Source organism: Tripterygium wilfordii, chromosome 18 (assembly GCF_013401445.1).
Source record: "Tripterygium wilfordii isolate XIE 37 chromosome 18, ASM1340144v1, whole genome shotgun sequence".
In the NCBI taxonomy this organism is placed as follows: domain Eukaryota; kingdom Viridiplantae; phylum Streptophyta; class Magnoliopsida; order Celastrales; family Celastraceae; genus Tripterygium; species Tripterygium wilfordii.
Genome location: NC_052249.1, coordinates 8,892,761 through 8,911,861, shown reverse-complemented (window position 1 = coordinate 8,911,861; position 19,101 = coordinate 8,892,761). Strand labels below are relative to the sequence as shown.

General features: G+C 37.1%; 3 protein-coding genes across 3 annotated transcripts; all 3 read left to right on the top strand.

The window, feature by feature from the left end:
- The first annotated feature begins 6,325 nt into the window (after nucleotides 1-6,325).
- Nucleotides 6,326-7,062, top strand: LOC119983440. The gene is made up of 3 exons (XM_038827120.1): nucleotides 6,326-6,524; nucleotides 6,764-6,776; nucleotides 6,903-7,062. Exons 1-3 carry the CDS (start codon nucleotides 6,326-6,328, stop codon nucleotides 7,060-7,062), a joined length of 372 nt encoding a protein of 123 aa, XP_038683048.1.
- A 1,846-nt stretch (nucleotides 7,063-8,908) lies between these two features.
- LOC119983439 lies at nucleotides 8,909-13,618 on the top strand. Its single transcript, XM_038827119.1, has 4 exons — nucleotides 8,909-9,217; nucleotides 10,324-10,522; nucleotides 10,983-13,264; nucleotides 13,367-13,618. The coding sequence occupies exons 1-4, from the start codon at nucleotides 8,909-8,911 to the stop codon at nucleotides 13,592-13,594; spliced, it is 3,018 nt and encodes a 1,005-aa protein (XP_038683047.1). The 3' UTR covers nucleotides 13,595-13,618.
- A 3,335-nt stretch (nucleotides 13,619-16,953) lies between these two features.
- On the top strand, nucleotides 16,954-17,730 carry LOC119983438. The gene is made up of 2 exons (XM_038827118.1): nucleotides 16,954-16,995; nucleotides 17,293-17,730. The coding sequence occupies exons 1-2, from the start codon at nucleotides 16,954-16,956 to the stop codon at nucleotides 17,728-17,730; spliced, it is 480 nt and encodes a 159-aa protein (XP_038683046.1).
- Nucleotides 17,731-19,101: the final 1,371 nt, after the last annotated feature.

Here is a 19,101-nt window from a genome sequence, read left to right as displayed (position 1 = left end):
GGACGTGACTGCAACTAATATAACATTTTGCATAGCATTCGTGTTCTTGCACTCAGAAAAAGTGTTCAATTGTACTTGGGCTTTAAGGTGTCTGCAGTCAACAATGGATGGATGCACTGGTTCACGAGTAATTGTCACCGATAGAGAGTTGGCCTTGATGAATGCATCTGCCCAGGTATTTCCCGATGCTAAGAAATTACTTTGTAGATGGCACATCTATAGGAGTATTTTGAGCAAGTGTAGGCCATCAATAACAGACAACAAATCTTGGAATGCATTCTACAAAATGTGGACTACGTTGTTGGAATCTGAAACTGAGAATGCGTATGTGTGCAATTTGGCGGACCTTGAGGTAGTGTTACAAAACTTTCTAGGTATTATTAATTATCTTAAGGATGTATGGTTGGCACCGTATAAGGAGATGTTTGTATCTGCATAGACCGACAAATATCTACATTTTGGAAACCAAATAACTAATAGAGTCGAGAGCCAGCATGCCAAGTTGTAATGATACTTGGAGTCATCATAGTCAGATTTGGTGATATCACTATCGTTTATTCATCAAGTCATCCAATCACAGGACATAGCTATCAAAGCGAGTATTGAGCAGAGCAAAACTATCGTCCAACATCGATTCAATATACCACACTGCCAAGAATTATGTGGTTTCGTTTCAATCCATGCATTGCATCTGATTTTGAAGGAATTAGAGCGATCTAAGAATGCTTGAGAAGTTTCCTACAAATGAGGATGTCAACTTCGTATGACCTATGGACTGTCATGTGCGCACAAGCAAGCAATATATTTGAACGATGGTCGTGTCATACCAATTGATTCCATAGATAATTTTTGGAGGAAACTTGACTTATCACCGTGTGTGTCTCTTCAAGATGATGACATCGATTGTGACATCGATCTGCAAGTGTTCACGGAACAGTTTAAGCAACAACCAAGGCATGGTAAATTCGGTCTTTTAAGGAAGTTGAGGGAGAAAATCACATCATCAAAAACTTTAATTTGTGAACCTGTTGTTAAGACGAACACTCGTGGACACCCCTCCTCGAAGGAAAAAGTTGCATCAAATACTCGTGTTAATCCGTCTGCATTAGTGTTCGTTGAGTATGATTCCCCTCATTCTCGGGAACCAAGCAGATACAGTTATTCGTTTAGAAGCCCCGACTCGAAGAGCAGGGAAGACATATCCACTCGTGCTAATACGACTATATTTGAGTTTGTTCAATCATATATTTTCCAGTTTCAGGCATAGTTTTTAAACCTGTACCGGCTCTCCAGTCGAATTGTGAAACCCATGAACCAGTGGCCTCCACAGTTTTTTATTGGAAAAAAATCATTTGTGCATTAACCCGTGTCAAAATGTAGGTTAACCTGTAAAAAAACCACGCCACCCGTGACCCGTCGGGTTACAAAAAAAACCGCATGAACTGTAAAATGACTTAAAAACAAAGAATATTTTATTTTTATTAATGAATTGTGAGGCCAAATATGTAATTTACCTGACACAAAATTGACCTAATCTCCTATTCAGGCTTTCTTCTTTGCTCGGGCAACTCAACACCTCACTGAACTGAATCACTGGTGAGTGATGACTGAACTTCCGTCTCATTGAATCACTGATCCACTCTCCCCACTTTGCAATCTTGACACCTCGACTTTGCAATCTGCATCACTGTGTCTCAGACTCTCAGGTACCCTCCCCCTCTCGCATCACACCACGGCACCACCAGGCCCTAACTCCATGAGCCCATCTCCCTCTGGCACTGGCACTCTTCGCTCTCGACTCTTGCTCGATCAATCCATTCTCTCGTGAACTCCAGTGACCTCACGGAGGCAACCACTAGGCACCAACGCTGCTCTACACTCTGTGTCTCCCGTGAGCCATCTTCCTCTTTATAGTTGAATTAGTTGTATTAGTTGAATTTGTAGAATTCTTGAAATAAATTCTTAAACTCTGTCTTTATACTCTGTATTAAGCTCTGTCTTCTTTGCATATGTTATACTCTGTCATGTTTGCATATGTTAAACTCTGTCTTCTTTCCAATAATTTCGTACTGTGGCAGCTCGTAAGTTGGCAAGCCTTTCGTGTGGAATTCTCTCTTATTTTGCATATGTTTTATTCATGTGTTGTCTATAACAAATTTCAGCTTCTCATGTATGTTGTCTGTTGTCTAAATTCTCAAAAGTTTGAATTAGACTAAATGTCCTGTATATGTCATTTGGTGTTATGATTTTTCTCATACAATTAGCCTATCATTTGCATATGTTATACTCTGTCATTTTTCACTGAGAATATTGGTGTAGAAACTCAAGTTAATGAACAAAACAACTAGTGCTTGGAGTTTATTTGGAACTTTGTATTTGGAATTTCAGATTTGGACTTTGGAACTTCGGAGTTGGAACTTTTAAGTTTGGATTTGAACTTTGTGTATGGACTTTGGTATTGTTGATCGTTTGTTTGTAACTTTGGGTTTGGAACTTTTAAGTTTAGATTTGAACTTTGTGTATGGACTTTAGTCATTTTTTATTGTTTATTTGCAACTTTGTGATTGGAATTTGGATTTTGTGTATGGTTTATGAATTTTGTGTTTGATTTGCTTATTCCTATAGAATTTAGTAAATTTTTACAGAAAAATTAAGGTTGAATTGTACAAGTATGCTCCTCTAACTTGCTATATAATATATAACTATTAAGCAATAAATATTTATTATTTTATTATTTATTAAAAATCCACGATTCAACCTCCATCATAACAGTTGAACCTCGAAACCCTTGACCCTTCAGCCTTGACGGTTCGATGTGTGGGTCGGGTTTAAACACTATGGTTTCAGGAACCAGCGAGACACAATTGCTCTTCTACTTACAACTACTATGTACATGCCTATGTTCGTCAGTTTCCACCTATACTTCATCCTTACATTATGCATGTACAAGACGTAAAACCTGATGGAAATTGTGACTTTCGGGCGATAGCTGTCTGTCTTGGTCTTCACGAAGATGCATGGGCAACTATCCAATATAACGTAATAGAAGAGTTGGACATATTCACGACATAGTATGTTGCAATATTTGGCAGTGATGACCAGTGGACTCGTGTTTACAACTCACTGAACTTCTTTGCATTATATAGAGGAGCACCGATTGAGCATTCGATGACTATGCCAGACATGAGTCTCTTGATTGCTTCAAAGTTCCATGTGATATTACACATTTTAAGTGCTGCATAGAGCTTCACGTATTTTTCCACTTCGATCTACTCCACCACCATCATATCAACATGTTGTTATCGCTATCGGGTACGTAAATAATAATCACTACGTCCAGCTTGCATTGACGAAGGGTTACGTGATGTCTCCTATTATGTCTTAATGGGTTCACTTCAGGCATGATTGTGTAACTGCATGGGCTACCCCATATGCGGAGCGAATTCATGCGTACATACAGTATATGCATCATAGGTTTCCTTCTGAAATCATTGTGTTGGAAGATTAGAAATGTAACATGTGTTAATATGTAACAGAGAGAAGAAGGTGAGGGAGCTCAAATCAAGTGGCAGAGAGAGACACTAAGGAATATGATGGGTTTATATAGTAAATAGGGTGGATATTTTTAGAAATTCCCAAAAATATATAGTTGAGCTCGTAATCTTGATCAAAAACACAATAATAATTTTGTAAAAAAATAAAATGCTATAGCTTGCTATAATGAATTTACAATGGAGTCAGTTGTAAAAAAAAAATTTACCGCAACCCCGGGCTTCCCAAAAATGTTGGGCTAAATAGTACTTTTGTCTTTCAATAATATGTTTCGTTTTCATCAATAAATTATTTTTCGGCTTAATTTTGTCCCTCACTTATCATCTGGTATTCCGTTTGTCGCTAAGTTAATTCTAACGATGGAAATTTTGATATGGCATATTAGAAAAATCTAACGTGACAACCTTTGACAAAATTGAATGTTTTGTTCATGCGCTATTATAAGTAGGGGTAGAACCAGAATTGGATATTAGGGGGGGAAACTTAGTGCGAGGTCCAAGAGCAGCGTCTTCGGAATATTTTTTTATTATATATATATCACTTGTTGACATTAAAATAAATGTAAAAACCATATTCATAAATAAGATAAAACATTTACAATTATTTTTTCTGAGTTCTCATGTTTTGATAATATTGCTTCAGTATGTTGAACTCCTGGCAAATGTAATCCCTCGATGATGAGTCAGTGCGACAGCGCCCTAAGTCTTTTGTATCTTCACGACTTCACCCCTTAAAGACTAGTGTATTGATCTTGGGCTACTAGTTGCTAGGAGTTGTGAGCTTTCATAGTTTCATATCATGGTTATTAAAGCTTGGTCATATGTCATGGGTGTTGGGGTTATTAATAGTTAGTTTATGGGCATGTGTTTGAGTGTTTTGTTCCAACACATATGAGATATGTACAAACTTTAATCATTTTACACACAAGGGGGCAAAGTCTTATAAATAAAATTTTTATTTTCTTTATATCTATATCATTACTATTTAAAAAAATTTTAAGGTTAGTTCTCATAGATCCGCCATCATCACTTTCACTCACTCTCACGGACAGCACTTGATTTTGTCTATTTTGATGTTTGTTCTTAAGTGTGGGTCTCACTATATGATGAATTTTGATTTTTGTTTTGTTTTCTTTATTAAGTCATGGGTGCCTTGTTCCCGTATGGGGTATGACCCACACTTTTTATTGAAGTATACCATACAAGAAGAGAGGAACACCATACCTTTTGAACACGAGCAAGCATATGGATAACATTACTTTTCAAACTTCGCACAAGTTCAAGATCCTTGGTGCTAACATTCTTGGCTAGATCATCTAAAATAGGTTAAGCATCTCTCGAGTTCTTCAACACTAGCATCTACATACAACCTCTAATTCTATCTCCATAACTTAAAACTTAAATGGGAGCTCTGACTCCAAATGTTTAGTGCCTGTTTGACACAACAGAAACGGGACCGGAGCCGCTTCCAGCTTCCGCTGTGCCAAACGGCACAGCTAGTCCAGCGGATCCGCTTGCCAATGGATAGCAGATCCGCTGGAGTTCTATAAGCTCCCAAAGGCAGCTTATACAAAGGATCAGTTGTGCATTTTTTTTTCAAAATTTTTTATGTGGGTCACACATAGTGATTACACTTTTATTACTTTTTTAATAAAGATTGGGCCAACATGCATTACAACATTAATTTCTTTTACTTTTTTATTAATATTTGCAACATTATTTTTTATTTTTAACATTTTTAACTGACCACATTATCTTAATTAATTTTACATAAATAATTATTAAAATATTTAAATTTGATACGTAATATTAATTTTATTTAATAAATTAAATGTAAGATTAATAAAAATAAAAATTATTATAAAATCATTATATTTAATATTTAATAAAAATAATTATTTTATTAGTTTTATTAATAAAATTATATTTATTATATTAAATTTGATAAAAAAATTATAAAATCTAATATTATAATACTTTAATTCAACAGCATTTCCGCTAACATCAATTTTTAATTCGCCAAACACCTCACAACATATTCCACAACTTTAAGCTCAACATATTTCCCACAGCATTTCCGCTAGCATTGAAAATCAATCTATCCACTCTACCAAATGCACCCTTATTTGGATCCAGTTGCCTTAGCTGATCCACAATAGGAAGAACGTCTCTTGGCAGAAAGGTAACAAAAGATTACTTCTATAGGTAGGCCACGTTTCTCATATTCATTTCAGTGCTTTTGGTCTCACATTTTTGAAAACAGGGCAAGTCGGGCATCACAACATGACTTCTAAATTTCTTTTTTTATATAGGAGGGTATATCCATCAATGATTCTGTTCTCCTCTCTTCTTTTTCTTTATCATAATCTATTATCTCCCAATATATTAATGGATCATCTGATACTATAGGCTAAAGATCTAAGATTGTCAATTAATTCTAGTGGGGTAAATATATTTCTACGTGGAACACCCTCCCCGTTTATATAAATTTTTATTTTCTTGAAATTAATTTTGATTAATTGCAAATGCTCAGTGATTTAGATACATGTATGATTACGCAGCTGCATGCGTTATATCGCATATAGAACAACTTGCAACATACGTTCATTATAGTAGTTCTATTTTAATATATAATACAGACTTTTCAATAATTGACACACATAAATAATTGACACACATAAATAATTGACGTACAATAACTAACACCTCTCTAATTGTAGCTAATTGGCACGCATGTGTACCATGAAAGCACTATTTTAAGTTTGCTCGTGAAAATGTTAGAACCACAGATTCCTACTCCCGTGACAATTATTGATCTGACCAAGAATCAAAACTTCTTGGCAAATCGCTTGAAAAGGGTCCTCCCTTCGCTGGTCTCGAAATCTCAGAGTGCCTTTGTTCCTGGAGGACTGATTTTGGATAATATTCTTATGGCTTTTGAGATTATGCACCAAATGAAATCTCGTTCCCACGGTAAGCAATTTTACATGGCTTTCAAATCCGACATGAGTAAGGCTTATTGTCGATGCTAGATTTGCACCGAAGTAAAAAATATGTGTAAAGTAAAAAGATTCAAGAGAATGACAACATAGAATTTACGTGGTTCGGCAACTTGCCTAGGTTCACGGAGTCTGATCTTTTATTAGAAGTGATTGCCGATGAATGCTTACAAATGTGAAGTGAAATGTATTTATAGGCTTGGGATTTGTTAGTTAACTGCTTCTGGTAACCTCTCTTGTAACTGCTCCTGGTAACCGTCGGTAACTGACTGTCGGATGAAACTACTTCGGTTCTTTCGTCTGGAAGAATCGTATATACGAAGTGTATTTATTTACTCCACAACTATGATAGGGTGGAGTGGGATTTTCCTAGGCTACTGATGCTGAAGATGGGCTTTCTGGAGAAATGGGTTCAGCTGGTTATGGCATGTGTCTTCGGTCTCGTATACTGTAATGATGAATGGGTCTCCCCGTGGTCACATTTTGCCGGGACGATGACTTCGCCAAGGTGATCCTTTGTCGCCGTATTTATTTATCCTCTGTGTTGAATACCTATCCGGCCTCCTTTCTCAAGCCTCCAATTCTAATCTAATCCATGGTTTTCGGGTGGCTAGGGGTGGCCCAACTATCTCCCATATGTTCTTTGCGGATGATAGTCTATTCTTTTGCAAGGTCTTTCATGATGATTGTAGAACTCTCTAATATCCTGACGCTTTATGAACAAGCCTCGGGACAGAAGGTTAATCCTGAAAAATCCAGCATTGTTTTCAGCCCCAATACGCCTGCAGCTAGAAGAGCAGAGGTGTTTCATTACCTTAAGGTGTCTAATACTTATCAGCATCAAAAATATTTAGGTTTGTCGACCTTGATTGGTAGATCGAACAAGAAAATTTTCAGCTCCATTCGTTCCAAACTTTTGGCTCGTATAAAGGGGTGGAAGGAGAAGTGTTTGTCTAAAGGTGGAAAAGAGGTCTTGATAAAGTCAGTGGCCCAAGCAATTATGACATTGCTACGTCGTGTTTCAAGCTCCCTGTTTATGTTTGTAGAGAATTGTCCAAGCTGATGGCTAATTTTTGGTGGGGTAATAATGGAGATAAAAGAGGGTTGACTTGGTTGAGCTGGGAGAAGGTTTGTAGGCCAAAAAATCAAGGTGGCTTGGGTTTCAGGAATATGGAGTTGTTTAACAAAGCTATGCTCGGTAAACAAAGGTGGCGCCTTCAAACTGACTCAAAATCTTTATTTGCAAGGATCTATAAGGCAAGATACTTTCCCCATGGTGATTTTTTGCACACCTAGATTGGCTCTAATGGCGTAGCATTAGGGGGACTCAACTGTTATTATTGCGGGGTGTTTGTTGGAGGATTGGGAATGGTTCTTGTGTGAGGATGGGGCATGACCCGTGGTTTCCAAGGCCTGTGCAGTTTAGGCCTATCTCTCCCCTCTCATAGAGCACAAGGGGTACTGTTGTATCTTGGCTCATTGATCCTAATTCTCACACGTGGAATGCCCAAAAGGTCCGGGACTTGTTCCTCCCCATGGATGCCAATTTGATCTTCTCTATCCCTCTTAGTCCATTTCAGGCTAATGACCGGTTGACAATGGGACTCTAAAGGACGCTTTTCAGTAAAGTCTGCTTACCACGTGGCCCAGGCCCTTAAGGAGGAATCTCCAAGGCAAGGAAGCTCTTCTTCTGATGAGAGTTCATTTTCGTGGTCCCGACTTTGGAATTTAAAGCTGCCAAGTAAGGTTAAACATTTTTCTTGGTGAGTAACGAAGCAAATTCTCCCTTCCTTAGCTTCTTTGCACCATAAGAAAATCTCTTAAGAATCAGTTTGTTGCCTATGTAGGCACCCCTACGAGTATATTTCCCATGCTTTGATCCATTGTTCTTCCGCTAGGGAGGTGTGGCAACTGGCTATTCCTGATAGCTTTTTAAGGTTGGGGTGCAAGCTACATTTTGCAGACTGGTTGGCTGAGATTTTGTTGAGAAAGCCTGCTAAGGAGGCCTGCTTGTTTGTTGATATTGCGTGGGCAATTTGGAACAATCGAAACAATTCCATTTTTAATAAAAATCGTAGGAGTGCTACAGTGACGTTTCTCTTTGTTCAATCTTATGTTCAAGAGCTTGTTGATTTGGAAGTTGCAAGACCTAGGTCGATCCCTGTGGGTGCGCCTCCCCCTCGTCGGAGGTGGATCCCTCCAGTTTTTGGAAGCCTGAAATTGAATGTTGATGGTGCCGTGTTTGCTGGTGTTCAATCTATTGGGGTGGGAGGGATTATTCGGGACCACCTGAGAGAGGTGCTCCTCTCTTTCTCATAATTGATTGAAGGGCCTGTCGAGCCTTTGCTTGCTGAAGCTATGGCTGTTTTGCGTGGGCTGCAACTCAGTTTTGAAGCTGGTTTTAGAGAGCTGGTGGTTGAATCAGACTCAACTATTCTCATGAATGCTCTAAATTCTAAGGACTATGACTGCTTGTTCTTTGGCCACCTCATTGATGCTATTTGGATGGTGGTAAATTCCATGGGTGCTGTGAGCTTTTTTCATGCTAATAGGTCTTGTAATTGTGTAGCTCATACACTTGCTAGGAATGCTAGAGAGATGGGCTCTATGAGTGTTTGGCTTGAAGAGTTTCCTCCCTATATTGGCCCTCCTCTTCAAAAGGACCCTGTATCCACTTCTTCTGTTTCTTAATATATTCTTCTGCTTATAAAAAAAACGTATACAAAATTTAACATATATAGGATCACACTTATAGTAGACAAAATTAACCACCTGTGAACATACTAATTTTTTTTTAAAAAAATCAATATGTTTATTAAAATCATTGAATTCAACATATATGAGACCCCCCCACTTTTCACCACCTGTGACCAACATATATGGGACCCACACTTACAAAATTAAATCATATAATGAGATTCACATTAAGAACAAACTTCAAAATAGACAAAATCAAGTGCTGCAATGTGTGAAAGTGTCAGTAGTGAGTCTATGTTTGAAAAGTTACACATATATCAAAAGTATTTAAATGCATCTATCATTTTCTTGGATGCATATACCAACCATTCGGTTCAATACCATTTTCCTACCACAAAGTACTGCTATCGCTTCAATATAAAAAAACCCCAAAACCCAAACTTCGTCTAAAGTGACCCGACCCAAACACATCCTAGTAAAGTAATAATAATTTTTTTTTGAAATACCATAAAGAATTATGTTTGCCGGAATCGAACCTTGAACACACATATACCTAACGCAGTCGATTGCCAACCAATAATTATGCATCTCAATGGTTTCATTTCCGTAAAAATCTTTTATATTAAAATCTAATAAATCATAAATATTCACAGGAAAAGAATAAAATCTAAACATTCATTTTTCCATATCAGTAACTGTAAAACGTATCAAATGTTATTATTCATTTTTAAAAACTGTAAATCAATATATACCAAATTAAAAAAAAAATCATGTATATACTGAATTAAGGAAATATCTTCATCGCCTACTTCAATGCGTTTTCTCTCAACACAATCATACAAATCTAACGGATCAAATCCCTTTTACTTTTAACATTCTTCAAAACCTCTCTCCAACGGTCAAAAAAAGCCCGCATTTAAATCCCTTTTAACATTCTTCTAGCCGTTACATCCTCTCTGTCTCTCTCGCTCTACTCTTCAGTCAAAATCCTCTAAGATCAAATTGACACCCTTGCGATTCTTGCTTGTTTTTCAAAGATTTGGTTGCTATTCAAATAAATCAACATAATACGTCAATCAGAACGGGAATCCGTGGTTGTGCGGGCACCGAAGACTTCTTCCTCTGCCGTTTCAAGCAGACCAAACCCTAGTTCAAGAAACGCGGAGACCAGAAACCCCATGAGAAGGAGTTTCACTGGAAATCCCTTCAGCAAGCCATCGATTAACACAAACGTCCGAGGGTTGAACCCGAATACTCCTGCTAATACCCCTTCAGGTTCTGTATTCTTTGAATTCAAACTTCATCAGTTCAATTTTGTCTTGTTTGGTCGAATTTTTCTGTTTTGTCACCAAGAAAATAGAAAAGAACGAAGGGTTAGGATATGAGAAGTTAATACATTTGGTTTCTTTCTTCAGAAGTGACGAAATTGTTGTTAACTGTTGGTTTTGTTTGAGTGTATCTTTTCTCTTGATTGAAGATTGCCAACCAATTCGCTTAACCTTTCTTCACGGTAGAAAATTCGAAAATCTAGAAACCAAAAAATCTGAAAATGCAGCATGAAATTACTGCGTATTTACTTTAATTTATTCCAGGTAATGTGTTCTATATGAAAGAATAATCTACCTTAATTTCTATCTCTTATTCACTTGAGTTCAGTTTATGGGTTCTAATTTAAATTCTTCGTGTTTCTATTTTTTTTCCCTGATTTTTGTTTTTTGTTGGAATGTGACTACAGATACTCCACGAAGAAATTCCATGAACCAAGAAAATATAGTCATTTCTTTTCGCGAGGTTGAAGACAAAGAAAATGGCCAAGACCCATATCAAAAGGTTGAAAAAATTCGATCACCTGCTGCTACAAAGGATACAAAGAATTTTATGTCTCCAACAATCTCTGCAGCCTCAAAATTCAACTCCTCTCCAAAAAAGAAAATATTGGTTGAAAGAAATGAACCGGCACAAACTTCTTTTTCGCTTTCTGATGCAAACAATCATCTAATGGAAGCTGCAGATCAACAGCCAGAGAGGGTTCCAATTCAGAAGGAAATTGAGGCCTCATTTGTCTCTACCATCACTGATGAGAAGTTCAAGGAAGCTATGAAATGTGAGACATTTACTGATATTAAGATTCCTTTGGTTTACAAGAATGAATTAGAATCATCAATGGAGGCTGTTACAGGTGAAGCTGATCTTGTTAATGTTGACCCAAGTTTCAAGATTAGCCCTAGGCCTTCTTGTGCTTGTTTAGCACCTCTTGATGCTGATCCACGGATGCCTCCATATGATCCTAAGAATAATTACTTGTCACCAAGGCCCCAGTTTCTTCATTATAAACCCAACCCGCGAATAAAGCTTTTTCTTAAGGGGAAGGAAGCCAAGCAACTTGAGGAGAGTTTTGCACCTGAAAGTTCCTCAGATACAGAAGTTACTGAAGAAACGGTGTCTGAGAATTCAAAGAAAGAGCCTGAAAACATTTCATCAAATGATAGTATTAAAGAAGAGGAGGAGAACATGGAAGATGATGAAGAGCCGGATAAAACTGGACTAGAGTCCATTGGTACTACTAACATGCGTAAGGGGGTTGTTGAAACAAAAGGGGTATCCAAGCCATGCTTCTTTTCAAGATCAAAGTTTGTTGCTTCTCTTTTGTTCATGGTAGTTGCTTATTTTGTGTTCTTAGCTATTGATTCACCGGTTAAGCATCGTTCAATGTTTAAAGAATTACGTTTCTCTAAGATGCATGCCCCACCTGAAATCGCTGAAATTGCAAAAGCCAACCTTGATCGGCTAGATCACAATTTAAGGCTATGGTCATCAAACTCTTATATTTCTGAGCTGATTCTAACTTTAAGAGACATGCACAGAGAAGGTCCTTCTCAGTTTAGTAATTTTACTGGTTTGATTAAGGATCATTTGCTGGATTTTTATCAACTGTTTGATTGGTTAGCTCACAATTTAAGGCTATGGTCAGCAAACTTTTATATTTCGGAGACGATTTTAACTTTAAGAGGTATGCACATAGAAAGTCCTTCTCAGTTTAGTAATTTGACTTGTTTGATTGAGGATCATTTACTGGATTGGTATCAGCTGTTTGATCATAAGGGTTTAGAAATAGAAAAGAAGAACGAACCTATTCAGGTGAAGCCTAAAATTGAGAATGCAGCTGAAAATTTGATGTTGGAAGAAGAGTATGAAGATCTGGATTATGATGATGATGACTATGAATTACAAGCAGACCAAGGAAAGAATATACAAGACACCATAGAAATTGAAGATTCAGATCATGAAGATGAGGAGGGCTGCAAAGAAATCAGCTTAGATAATATCTTGGCTAAACACATAGAACCAAAATTTGAAGTAGTCGATATCACAGCACTGGTTGTAGTAATTGAGCAATATGTTTCGACAGAAGAGCAGACCGAAGAAAGAGTTGACACTCCTGCTAGGGAGATGCAAAGCAATATAAACCTTGAAGATAATGCCATCAGAGTGGAGGATGGTCATGTTAATTCAGAAACTGATGTTTGGATGGAGACTCCACAAACTTCAGAAAAAGTGGATTTGACTAATATGTTAAGATACAAATTCTTATTATTTGACTCGTTGGGATATATTTTGTTGCTTCTGAGCCTAGTTACTGCAAAAGTTTTCTTGTACAGAATGAAAGACGCATTGCGTTCACCAAATGCTGAAATTCGAGTAGGTCATGCATCGGTGCCTAACAAAATGGTTGATGATCCGAAGTTGGTTAATATGGAGTACAACTTCCAGGAGATACCTTCAAGGAGTTGGCATACAGAAGTTGAAACCATGGGAGAGGCATGCCCCTCGAAAATGAGCAGCTTCCAGAAATGTTCATCTTATAACAATTTGAGTTCGAGGTTAAATGAAACTCAAAGCAACGAAAAAAGGCCTAAAAGAAGCTACAGGAGAGAGTCTCTCGCTTCATCTGATTACTCTATGGGTTCACCTTCTTATGGTAGTTTCACCACTTATAAGAAGATTCCCTGCAAGAATGTGAGTCTTCTATTATAATTGGCATTTTTATAATTCCCTGCAAGAATGCAAAAGTTTCTCATTGGCATGTCTCTTACATTGTCTGCTTGTTTTGATTTTAAGGGAGATGGAGAGAAAGAAGAGATTGTCACACCAGTTAGGTGCTCAAGTAGGCTTAGGAAAAAATTCACTTCTCCGTTACCATATATTGTGCAGTTGGCTCATTATGTGAATGAATCACCAGTTATTTTCTGGCTTAGATTAGCCTTGACAGATTGTAAGTTGGGCAGTGCTTCTGGGGTGCATCTGATCAATTTTCTAGTGTTTACTAGTTTAGACTTGATTTTATGATTCTATCTCATCCTGATTTATAGTCTCGACAAACTTCTTTTTTCCTGTGTTTTGCAGTGCTCTGTGATTATATTAAGTTCAAGCGTATTCGATTTAAGCTTTTTCGAGTATCATATTCTGATTTAAATATATCATCTCTGTGAACTTTTTCCCCCATTTTCTGTTGTGCTTTGCAATTATTTTATTAAATCCTAGAGAATAATTGATTTGAGCCTTTTTGAATTTGATATTCTCCCTTGGTTGTACACTATAAATCTCATACCAGTATATTGATTCATCTTTGCTGCATGAGATTTAAGAACCTTTTCCCTATTTGATGATTTTTCCCGACTTGAACAGAGGCTTACAATTAATTAGTTTATGATATATGTATAATCTGAGGCACTTGTGTAGTAGTAAAGTGATCTGCTTGGTTTTAGAATGTATGTAGAATGTGAAATGTGGGACAAACAACAGTAAGATATCACTGTAAATGCCTGAATGGCTCTTCTTTCGCCCTATCTCAGGTAGATGGTGACAAGGATGTTATGCAATAAATGATCACCATTATCATAGAAGATTTAGCTCACATGTCTATCGTGGATCATTTGCCTTACTTACAAATATCAGAGATCACAAGCACGTCGACAGGTTCAGTTGAAGGCCCCCACAGCCATCTAAATTCTTGTAAATGGTGGTTCATGGAGACGCCATAACACCTCACAATTCCTCTTCTTGCCTAGAAACAACATGAAATATCAATAAATATGAATCACTAAATTGCAACAGGGAACGAGCAAGCAAGGACATTTCATACCATCCAAACATTTCCCAAGAAGTAGACCTGCATATAGAATGGGCAAATATAGTCTGGAAGTCAAGTAGTAACCCCATTTTCATTCTTGCTCTTCACTAGGCTCAGTATGAAATCTGTAAAAATGTTCCCGTAATCTGGTGTTTTCCCATACCCTGCAATTCCTCGGTGAACATTAATAGCACACCACATGCTCGTATAATAAGATGCATTCCTAAATGAAAGTTGTTACATGAAGAGGTCTAGTTGTAGTCTAGATATACAGTATAAGAGGATTCCTGCATTAAGTAGGATCTTGCACATTACTTGGAAGTTTCCTTACAAGTTATTCAATGCAACATAAGTCTCTCTCTAGCAAAACATATTTGAGATGAAATGTAGTTCGATTGCCAAGAACATTTAAAATCTGGCCATCAGAACATCTTGTTTCTCAGTTTGCCCTGTTCTCTAATTTTTTCCTCTCCCTTTTTTTGTTGTTTTTATTTTTTACTACTAAAAGACTAAAAACATCCTTGAGGTAGGTTTTTTTCTTAGGAATGGTACATTACATGTAATTTACTCGGTCGTACATATGAAACTTACAATTACTTTTTGGATCTCTTTTTTTAGAAGCAAACACAAGATGTAATAATTCTTTGCAGACAGAAGGAAAGAGAGTCTTTCATTCTAAGTATTCCAAATTTTAGAAATGCATAAAAATTGATTCCATCAAAATAGCAAAAAATACAAAATATTATACTTACCAGGGAAGTAGTTGATGTCAATGACGTAAAAGACATCATTGGTGCCAGGCTCTCGTATCATGTCTATGTTGAACAACTGAAGCCCCAACAGAAAGTAATCTTGACATATCAGTAGAAGACCAGAGAACTATGCAATTAATGCCACCTAACTCTATTAGAGAGGGAGAGAGAGGAGTAGCGAAGCTCCTTTGCGAGCCTTTCAAGCAACGGTTGTGGTGGAAGTTCTGCAAGGGTGGCATATTTGCCATAAACATAAAACTGGTACATATATTGCATTTCTCAAACAAGATGGCAAAGTCTGGATGACAGACATTAACTTAAACAAACATCTGGATGGAAAACTCAAGCATCCAAAAGTCCCATAAAGAAAGTACTCATTGATACAACTGACTAGGTAGGAACAGATTGATCTAGATTCTTAATTAACAACATCCTGTAAATTTCAAACTATGAAGAAATAAGGTTTTAAGGAACGTAATCTTTGTTTTTATTACTTCACATGTAACATTTCGACAACTCTTGTCAATGAATCACCCAAAAAGTACTAGTAACATCTTTGATTTTCTTAAAGTGATTAGTTCTAAATGCATAAATCTCTAAATTACACCCCATTATTAGAAGTCTTAGAGACCCATGTCAGTAAACCTATACAAACCAAATACTTCCAGCTAAAATGATGACAACCTAAAAGAACTCTAGTTAAAGAATCCAAAAAACCTTTAACAACTAACTTCACCATTACCCACAAAAGTAAAGTCCTCACCCATTCAAATTTTGGAGAACATTTGGTTTGCTTAACCAATCACCATTAGTTCATACTCATACTTATCTTTGAAATGAATAGAAGGAAGTATTTTACACCATATAATTAACATGTTGAAAATCAAGGAACATCACAAATTATGTTATTCATGTTCCTACATGTCATAAAGTAGAAATATAGTACCATACAGTTTAGATGGACAAACCTTGATAACTTCGCCCCATTCATTTCCAGACAACTGCAATGAACATAATACCCATAAGAGATTTGCTTATGTGCTATGCACATACTTCATTAATTTAGATGAAGTAAAGTAGACCTTTTCAACAGACCATGTATGAGTTTATTAATTGGATATAAAAGATTTTACTATCAACATACCACGTATAACCTTTGCCATGCATTATTAAAAGTACCCACTTGAAAATCCAAAAGAAGAAAGGAAGATAACCAAGAACCCACAACTCCATCAATTCCCAAAGAGTCAATTTAAGGAAATATAATCAACGATATTTCAAATCCACCATAAACTGTGCTGTATACACATTCAAACAAATAGATAGACCAAAAATGCTAATGTAGACAGAAAATGAGGATAAAAATAGAAACTGCAAGGCAACCGTAGGTGTTTGTGCGGTTAGTGCATTACCGAGCCAAGCCTTCAAGCTTGGGGTGCAAAAAACTCCTTCTTCTTGAACGTCAAAGCGTAACCCACCACTATTTTTAGCGGCTACAAGGACATGCGAGGATTCAATTCCATTCTCCTCACTCAAGATTTCACCGCTAAACCTCATGATCACAAAACCCTAAACTCGCAAATCAAATAATAAATCAATCAATCTTGATTCCTGATTCTCTTATTCCGTCTCTACTTTTCCCTTCTATTTTTGCCTCCCTCAAAAGTTGGAAATTGGATAGTTGAGAAATCGAAGACAGAAAGTTCATAAAGGAAAATGAAAATCAATGTCCTCTCTCCCTTGTTCAATGGGAGACAAGAGAAAGAGTCCCTTACAAAGATAGAGCATCACTTCCTAAAGGTGACGGAGTCTCTAATGGAGTAATGCGGACATCGGACGGAGACGATATGGACTACGAAGAAGCGGTAGACGATGAGGAACCCTCATTTGACTAAGAAGAGAACTTTGATGAGGAACATATCAGTTTAACCCTAACCTAACAGAGATAGGGGTTTTGATAGTGTTTAGTTCAAATTCCTTTTCTCACTGTTGAAACGACATTGCAATCTGCATGTGCACATAATGTTCACAGGGCAAGTTGTTGAGTCACATACTCCATTGATGATTGAAGTGGACATTACAGTCTACAGAGTATTTTCAAACTGACATGGTATTTTGTAGAACCCTTGTTAATTTTGTTGTTGTTTTTATGGATTGTGTAGGGATTCCATGGAAAGGAGGTTGTTGTTGAGTATGCAAGGAAATGTGGCCATAGACATGGGACTGTTGTGGTTGTTAAAAGATTAGACATGAACAATCTGATGAGAACCCCTATGATTTTATTTGGTTGTGAGAGGAGTGGTGGATACGTGGCAAAATGCAAGTCAAATAAGAGGAGATCAACAACAAAGAAATGTGGATGCCCATTTTCCTTGAAAGCTTATGTATTAGATACAATCTCTGGGTTATGGAGCTTGGTTGTTTTGAATAGGAAGCACAATCATGCTTTGGTTAAAGCTTTTGAAGGTCATTCATATGTTGGGAGGCTAAGTACAGAAGAGAAGGAGATAGTAGAGAGGCTAAGCAAATCAGGGGTGAAGACGAGAAATACTGAATCATGTCAAGCTCAAAGATCCAACAAATGCATCAACTATGAATGATACTATACAATGTCAAGACTACTTTTAGGATCACTAAGACAGTTGGCATGACACATATGTAGCAGTTGTTCAATTTATTAATTGAGTATCGTTACGTTACAAGACATCGTTCTGACATAACAATTGAGGTGGTTAAAGACTAGTTCTTTGTAACTCTACTTCAATCCAGCAAGCCATAGCTTTGATGAGCTGCAAGAGTTGAATGTGCCTTTTGTTTAAGACTACCAGATATTACTGTTGATTGTACAACATATTGAATCCTACTGCAGCACTTCTATTTGAATTTATGTTCATGTTTCTCTTTGATTTCATGCTCTGATATATGTATATTACATTGGATGATGATACTCTGTTTTTGAGATTGTCTTTCAACTGTGATATGTTGTGCATGGGGTGCAGTTTGTAAAATTTGAAAAAACTAAAATTGGGGTGTACTCATAAATATTATGTTTTTAGTTGTGGTTTGTTTAGAAATGGGTATACTTAATTAAGTTAAGGGTGCAAATAGTCCTCATTTTCAATTTTATGGCGCTCAAATAAAGGGTCGTGAATGAGATTCTTTAGTGGCGCTAAAAATCAGCGCTTTGCGATGAGTGAATAATAAATCATGCCAATTGTTTCGCACATAGTATAGCACAATGTTTAGCTAAAAAGTGTCTTTAATTTTTGATAAACAACAGGAATATTATAAAAAGACCAAGAAACAGTATATACAGCAGGGCATCGTATATGATGGCATGGGCAGAGAACCACAGTGCATGAAATGAAGGAACATCATAGTTTGTAGTCATACAAAGTGAGCCAAGGATAAGCAGAGTCCGTTAGTGCAATCAGACCATTTTAGAGCCAAAGGACATAATCATGTAAGCGTCTTACCCCTTACTTTGCTAGCAAATCAGTAACGTCATTCTTCTCTCTCAATATATGCTCCACAACCACACTGTTCAACTGTAGTTTAGCCAGGTGAACTGCATTGGCAATTGTGTTAAGCTTCCATGGTAACTGGTCTATAGATGACGACAACCAATGGAAGACATTCCAAGAGTCCGTCTCTGTGGTGATCCCCAAACCTAAGGGCATGGAGGCTGACATCGACAGCTCTAGAGCTTTCTTGATTGCCCGTAGTTTCGTCTCGTTCGAATCACAAATACCAACACAGCACGAGGAAATACATATGAAGGTCACATTCGCATCACGCAAAACATCTCCAATGCATGCCCTTCCTGGTTTTCCTAGAGACGATCCATCAACATTCCACTTCAGAGAACCACTTAATGTTGCTCCAGAAAAAAAATGCCATTGTATTCCTCCAATAAGACGACACTAGTTGTTAGCGTCGTTGATTTGAAATTAGTTGTTAGCGACTAGATG